The sequence below is a fragment of the Echeneis naucrates genome, chromosome 17 (genome assembly GCF_900963305.1).
Source record: "Echeneis naucrates chromosome 17, fEcheNa1.1, whole genome shotgun sequence".
Classification (NCBI taxonomy): Eukaryota; Metazoa; Chordata; class Actinopteri; order Carangiformes; family Echeneidae; genus Echeneis; species Echeneis naucrates.
The window spans coordinates 12,054,874-12,062,759 of NC_042527.1; the positions used below are offsets into that span (position 1 = coordinate 12,054,874).

Consider the following 7,886-nt stretch of genomic DNA (forward strand, 5'->3'; position numbering starts at 1 on the left):
AATAAAAACGTCATTTCTATCTGATATATATATATATTATATATATATATTGTTCATGTATTTATTTGAAGTATGTGTATTTGCTAGTTAGCGTGACAGTCATTTTAATTTCTAGGCCATTACCTGACAAAGCCTAGCTTTAAAGAAATTACCGGTCACGATATTAATCGAGGTGACACGGAGTGATTGGATGAGCCAGTTTCAGAAAGTCACACATTGTTTTTGAACCCCGGCTCATTAGACAGCCGACCTTACCTGCAGAGGAGGGGATCCGGATCCGGATCAGATGAAGGATCCCCATGTAGCTAAAGCAGCTACACGCTAAAGCCACCGTTAGCTGCAGCAGCGCGGACGTCAGCTAACGGTCGAGCACGTGCGCCCGAAAGACATTTTGAGCCGCGGCTACGTCCGGTTAGCTTTAATTTAGCTCCATGTCAGAAAAGTCTCCTCTGCTCAGTTACCGGCTGACCACCGGCACCGAGCCCAAACCTGTGGCCGAACCCGGCGGCGCATCGGCAGGCAAAGATGGCCGACGGGCGAAAGGCAAAACCTCTCCGAAGCTCGGAGTGGTGTTTGGGGTGGTCATACCAACTTTACTGTCCATGTTCAGCGTCGTTGTATTTCTACGGATTGGTGAGTTAGGGGAACAAAATGTCATCAAAGGGCTTAATTAGCTCCCGCTAAGTGGAAAAGCTCATGCTAACAAGTGAACACAGGATATTATCTTGCTTGACAGCCATTTTGGGCGAAATTGAGCCATTGAACTATAGGGCTACAGTCTAATATATGTATTTTGACAATCGATTAATCCAACGATGATTATCTTTTATTAATTGTTTTCTGTGAAATATAGGAATGGGGAATGTCAATTCTAACTTTGTACAGCCTGAAAACTCACTTTTACATCTCATGTTCTGTCCCCCCAACAATCAAAGCTGTCATGTGGCGCCAAAATGTAACAGTTACTAAAGCTAAAAGTGAAACATAACTAACTAACTGGTAGAGTTACTAAATGCACTTGGGTGTTTGCACAATACAAAATGCCATTTCACGTCATTTCACTCTGAAGCAGAAAACTGATGTTTTTGTGGATTTGGCCCAGTTGAGCTATCTTAAGTTTCAAAGATACTCTGTTTCCTTAAAAAAGGTACGAAACAATAGTAATGTTGCAGCCCCAAAGTTGGGCTACATGATGAATTTAAGATTCTTTCTCCTTCTGGCAGGATTTGTTGTGGGCCAAGCGGGTCTTTATCAGTCTATTGCCATGTTCCTGGTGGCCTACTGCATTATCACAATGACTGTGCTTTCCGTGTGCGCCATCTCCACTAATGGGGCTTTAGATGCTGGAGGTGCCTATTGTATCCTTTACTACAGTAAAAGTTGGCTTAAAATATGTCAATCTTGTCTGTCTGATGAATGAACAACAAAAAAAAAACAAAAACGAACAACCCTGCGTTTAACTTCTCCTGATGATTTATTTTGTCCAACAATTTTTGTTTACTTCCTTGGTTTACCTTAATCAATTCCTTAACTTAACTCCCCAGACATGATCAGTCGAGCTCTGGGTCCAGAGTTTGGTGGCAGCATTGGGATCATGTTTTTCTTTGCCAATGTGTGTGGTAGTGCTCTCTACATTTTGGGTCTTGTTGAGGCTATCTTGTCTGCGTTTGGCATTCCAGAAGGTAATGTCTACGGTAGGTAATCCCCAAATTTTAATGTGTTGGTATATGAATTAACTGTTTTACTGGCCCTCCTCAGAGGGGGTTGTGTCTGTTGCAGGTCTCCATCAGGTGTTGCCTTCAGGATTCTGGTGGTCTTTGCTCTATGGCACTATCCTGCTCTTTCTGTGCTTTATTGTCTGCTTGGTGAGATGCAATTATTTTTGTGATATTTAATTTTTCCGTATTTATGTTGTATATTATTATCATCTCATCCTGGGCTTGGACAAGTGGACAGGTGTGATTTATTTTTTTATATTTCAAGCTATATTTTGTCCAATACAGAAAAATTGAGAATAAAATGACTCGTCTAAATCTTGCTAGCTAGGTTTATGTTATGACACAAACCTGACTTGACCTTGTTCAAATAAATTACTTTGGAAAATGACATATTTTATGTGTAATGGGATATAATATTAAAATATGTCCTATTAGGATGAAGAATTTCCATGAATAAATTATATTGCAAATGACCTTGGACTAAAGTGAACAGTTAAAAGAAAACCTGGACTTCACAGTGGTGCAAAGTCAAAGTTCGAATGAGCCTTGTTGTTATGATTGTTTTTTTATATCTTGCTTAACATTAGTATTATTATAGTAGTATTATATCTGAATGTATAATATGCCACTAATTCCTCAATGCACCACATTTTTCATCACAGGTGGGAGCCCACATCTATGCAAAAGCCACATTTGTGATTTTCATTATTGTAACAGCGGTCCTGGCTTCCATTTTCATCAGTTTCTTTATTGTGGATCCTGTTTTGGTGAGCCTACCAGATACCTCGCTTTTAAACAGCACCGGTCTAAGTCTTGCCAATTACACTGGTTTCCAGCTCCATACCCTGGAGGACAACCTATTGCGTAAGTGTTGTGATTAATGCTAATTTTATCAGCTTTTTTCCCCCTCCAACTTTAATAATGATGGACTTGTTAGGATTTTTTTGTTTGTTTGTTCAAGCAGAACACAAAACTTAATTGCTGTACAAAGATGATGCTTCATATATAATGATTGAAGTGTCTTGTTGCTACTTCTAGCTGATTACACAATAGACTACACTACTGGTTCCATGATGAGCTTTGCCACAGTGTTTGCTGTCATGTTCAATGGCTGCACTGGAATTATGGCAGGCTCCAATATGTCAGGTAAGGCAGTTTTGAAATAACCAATACATAAATAACAAATAGCTTTTGGTGGCACTGATTTTTATCCACAGTATATAGTGTACGACCCAACTTTCACAGAACTTCAATACAGTATTGGTATATTTAGGTGCTGTTTATTTTATTGTTTCAAAAGGAGGCTCTTGTTTTACAGGTGATCTGAAAAATCCCAGCTTTTCCATCCCAAGAGGAACACTTGTAGCGGTCCTTATAACTTTCATCACCTACAATCTGCTTAGTCTACTGGCTGCCTGGTCATGTGATCGGTCAGACACACAAATCCATCTACTGTCAGACATGCTTATATAAAGCCATCATAAATAAGTGGAAATGTAACACAAAAGGGTTATATTGGTGCCATACTCTGTAGAAAAATTGCCATCACTTACATAAATCACATGAATATATATATTACATATTTTAAAATACATATTCACATATTTTTGTTGTCTCTGAGAGGTAGGTGCAATATGATATATTATTCAATATTTTATTTTTCATGCAAAATACACATGAAAATTCAGCATGGTTAACGCAGTGTAAATCTGTCCTTTTGTACATGGTTGACTTATTTTGTATTTTAACTTTAATTCATTACATGTAGTCGTCTACTTCAAAAGGACTACAGTTTCATGGGCGACATTAATATATGGCCACCCCTGGTCACAGTTGGGATTTATTCCTCCAGTATGTCTGCTGCCATGAGTAACCTGATAGGAGCCTCCAGGATCCTATATGCTCTCTCAAAAGACAACCTGTTTGGTGAGCTTCCTGCCCATAAGTCCTGCTATTCAATTTTTGGATTGTGATTGCCTGTTATTCAGAATCTTCAGAATTGCATGAATAAAATATTTTTTTGGTCATTGGTAGAGCGTAGTATTGGCTCACATGTCCTTTGACCATTTCTGTAGTGCACGGGATTTAATTACTAGCTTTGCTTGTTTAGGTTATGATCAGGGCTTAATAGTTGAGCCAGAATATATGAAAGCATATCCAGCTCCAGCTTGTCTTCCATAAAGCTGAGTCAACATTTTTATAATTGACCATCTGTTGGAAGAGGCCTCCATCTCAAATGTGAGAAATTGACACTTTGTATTAATTTAATCATGTTTCATTTTCCTAGTGGAGGCATGTTCATTTGGAAAGCATCAATTGACAACAGATGGCTTGGTGTGTTGACTGTTTCAGAATTTAAAAAATAAATGCATAAAAAATTTGTCATTGTTGGCTTAAGGACAAATGCAGGATGACTCAGTTGTTTATCTGATTTAGGACCATGAGCAATAACAGTGACTTTGTTTTTGCTAACTTTTATAAATCACTACAGGTGGTGTCCTAGCTCTAGCAAGGAAAACGTCTCATAGTGGGAACCCCTGGGCCTCAGTGCTTGTCTCCTGGTTGCTTGTACAGGTAAGGACCAATTCTACCTTATAAAAGGAGTTAATGATTTCCCCAAATAACTACAGTTTGAGTGAATAACTGATCAGCCACAATGTAAAGGGCTGCAAAAAAAAAAAAAGTTTGTCAAACAACAGATGAAGATTGAAAGTTATAGCCCCCTGAACCTTTACTCATTTTACTTAATGTTTTTATTGTCTAAAAGAAATAGGAAGCACCATTTAAATAGCATTGAAGATGACTTGGACAAAATCTGAATATTGTCAACATTTGCTTAGGTTACAAAATAATTTTCAGTATGCTGTATATTGTCTATTTTTCAAGCCGGACTGGAGGCTAATAAATTAGCAGCTGACCAACCAAATAGATGTGAGATCTGAGTTGATCTTTTCTTTCCAACTAAGCAATGCAAAACAATTGCATTGTGCTTTGCTTAAGATTGGAAGAATGTTTGGTAGATTAAGAGTGTTAGCAGTCTGAATTGTTTTGCAGGTAGATGAATCAGGTCGTAACCCTTTTGCACTAGTAAGGGCACTCTTAAGGGCAATATTATGCTGTACAGAATAAGCATATTGGCTGGATAACACAATTTGCTAGAAGCTATTTGATTTTTTTTGGCAAAACCATGGACACAGCTATAATCTAAACAAGTCCAGCTGTTTATCATCATTCAAGTCAGGGGACATCAAGAATTTTGTTTTCATAAGGGGAGCCATATTGTTTGTAATCAGTTTTCACGTACATGAATATGTATGCCAGCTCCTGCTCACTTGTGTTCGTTGAATGAGATCAAAGATGAAGATGCAAAATATTGATTAGATATTTGTTACTTTTCTGTAGAGTGAAATTTAAAAAAAATAAATTAAGCAATGCATTGAACTACTGTAAAACAATTTCATGTTCTTTATTTTTGCCACTAGGTGGTGCTCTTTGCTGGTAAATTGAACACCATCGCTGGAATTGTAACCATTTTCTTCTTGTTGGTCTATGCTGCTGTGAACCTGGCCTGTTTGGCTCTTGAATGGGCTTCTGCACCAAACTTCAGGTAGAGTCTGGCATATTGTAGTAAACTAAGATTCCTGTTCTGCAGTGACTAAAACGTCATAACTACATGATGATTTATTTATTTTTCATATGTATTTATCACGTTATTGACTTAATGTCTTTTTTTTTTTCTCTCTCTTTCTCTCTCTTCTTCTTTTAATATAGACCTTCATTCCGTTGTTTTACCTGGCATACCTGCACGTTGGGCATCCTTGGTTGTCTGGTCATGATGTTCCTTATCAGTGCCATTTATGCCTTTGCCAGTATAGCCTTCATGCTGCTATTACTGATGCTTATCCACTACCTTGGTCCCATCAGCAACTGGGGATACATCAGCCAGGCTCTCATCTTCCATCAGGTGGTCACAAATAAGCCATTCAATTTTTACACTAAGCAACATTATTTCAAACATTCACATAAATTGTTAGATTATTGATTCTCTTCATCACATTTTATTGACTCAGGTACGCAAGTACCTGTTGATGTTGGATGTGCGGAAAGATCATGTTAAATTCTGGAGGCCTCAGGTGCTGCTGATGGTGGCAAACCCTCGCAGCTGTACAGGTCTTATGACTTTCATCAATGACCTTAAGAAGAGTGGCCTCTATGTACTGGGACATGTAAAGCTGGGTTTACTGGGTGAGAACTTTATTCGAAGGAGGCAGAGATAAGTTATTTAATATACCAGTCAAAAAAAAGAACCCCTCAGAGAAGGAAACGGTTCTGCTCTCTCTTGACAGATGGGCTGCCCTCAGATCCTTTGCAGAGCCGTTACGACTCCTGGTTGTCTTTAGTGGATCATCTAAGCATAAAGGCATTTGTCAACCTTACCCTTGCTGACTCTGTCCGGCATGGAGTCCAGAACCTGCTTTTTATTACAGGATTTGGTGGGCAAGTTTACCTTATGGCCATATAGAAATTATGCTTATCCATCTTGAATTCTGTTTGGATACTTGCAACTCTTATGGCTCTTAATCAAAATATGCATTTGATTTGTTTGCATTTAGGTGGAATGAGGCCTAACACCATTGTCTTGGGTTTCTATGATGACTGCACCCCTCAAGACCACCTCCAAGATAAAATTCTTGTTTCTACAGGCCATGGCTTGGATGCACTCTGTCCAACCAAAGAGCCTGGAGAGCAGCGATCCCCCTTCTTCCCAAATGTCCGGTGTGCTGAGGATCCCAAAGACCTTCAGGAGGAGGAATATGTGTCAGTTATTGCTGATGCTGTAAAGATGGGGAAGAACGTGACACTGGCTCGTTACTTCAGCCTGTTCAAACGGGAGGAGGTCTTGGGGTCGGGAAGAAAGATTGGAGGTCATCAAAATATGACAGGGCCATTTGTTGACGTGTGGCCTCAAAATCTGCTTCGACCAGACAGTTGCCGTTATGTCGACATCTGCTCACTGTTCCTCTTGCAGCTGGCTTGTGTGCTTCAAGAGACCCGTGCGTGGAAACAGGCAAAACTCCGCCTCTTCCTATGTGTGGAGGCTGGGTGCAGTCTACAGGAAGAAGAGGAAACAAAACTCAGGGTGATGCTGAAAGACCTAAGAATATCAGCCCAGGTGCAGATGGTGGCTTGGGATGACGTGGTAGCGCTGCACTGGCATAGACAAGGAGGAAGGGAGACCCGAAAACTGGAGTCTGCACAGAGTGTGAAGCGGATGGAGAAAGAACAGGAAGCTGAGAATAAAAATGATATCCAGATATTCCCCAATAATGTTGCCCAGCTTACAGATGAATATATCTGTGCTGTCAACAGCCTGATTCACCACCATGGAGCCCTGAAACCTGCTGTGCGTTTCCTGTATTTGCCACGTCCACCAGCAGACACGAATCGTTACTCTGCCTACTTGCATCAGGTGGACCTGTTGAGTCGAAACCTTGGCCCAACACTGCTTATTCATGGGGTCACTCCTGTAGTCACTACGGATCTCTAGATTTTTCTATTATCGCCTTAATGTATCAGCAGTCTTGATCCTTTGTCTAAACCTGGAAGGAATCCTGCCCCCAAATTATTAATTTGATATTTAAGCTGTCAATCATGACATCAGATCTGAAATTTAGATGCGAGTCAGTCATATTAATATTTGATATTAACATGGCCACCATATAGTGACAACACTGCAAAATGTATTTGACATCAAGTTTACTTGTGCCTTTCGGTGGAGCTATATTATTATCCAAATGTAGACTGCACATTTTGTGTAATGAAAAGAAGAAAAGTTCTTGTACTACCCTCCTCTAATTAAAGTGGAGGAGGTCTTAAGTATTAGTCACATGCTCTTGCTCTACTTTTTTTTTTTTTTTTTTTGCACTTGTTAAAATAGCATTCACACATGAGCTTCACTGTTGACTTTTTGGTAATGTTAATAGAAAAATAAATTCATTGAACTGTTGTATTACCTCTTCATTTTGAATTTAATTTTTTAATTTTTCTTTTTAATGAGCAGAGAAAGGCCTACAGCTTCTCAATAATTCTATTCCTCCTGTATATCACATCAAATTTTACATTCATTTGTCTGTTCACTCCATGGGTGAGGCATTAGTAGGTTGCCTG

At 39.3% G+C, this 7,886-nt stretch overlaps 1 protein-coding gene across 1 annotated transcript; it reads left to right on the forward strand.

Annotated features, from left to right (window-relative positions):
* The first annotated feature begins 431 nt into the window (after positions 1–431).
* On the forward strand, positions 432–7,266 carry LOC115058294 (solute carrier family 12 member 9-like). The gene is made up of 14 exons (XM_029525620.1): positions 432–633; positions 1,224–1,358; positions 1,545–1,682; positions 1,759–1,865; positions 2,381–2,582; positions 2,757–2,864; positions 3,037–3,148; positions 3,487–3,644; positions 4,210–4,292; positions 5,201–5,325; positions 5,490–5,682; positions 5,789–5,963; positions 6,065–6,211; positions 6,332–7,266. The coding sequence occupies exons 1-14, from the start codon at positions 432–434 to the stop codon at positions 7,264–7,266; spliced, it is 2,820 nt and encodes a 939-aa protein (XP_029381480.1).
* The last annotated feature ends 620 nt before the right edge of the window (positions 7,267–7,886 follow it).

What these genes read in the sequence shown, in the direction of transcription:
- LOC115058294 (XM_029525620.1), top strand. Translation starts at nt 432, where the DNA reads ATGTCAGAAAAGTCTCCTCTGCTCAGTTACCGGCTGACCACCGGCACC. An exon ending in AGATGCTGGAGGTGCCTATT is followed by an intron (nt 1,359 to 1,544) that starts GTATCCTTTACT and finishes TTAACTCCCCAG; the next exon opens with ACATGATCAGTCGAGCTCTG. An exon ending in TCTCCTGGTTGCTTGTACAG is followed by an intron (nt 4,293 to 5,200) that starts GTAAGGACCAAT and finishes TTTTGCCACTAG; the next exon opens with GTGGTGCTCTTTGCTGGTAA.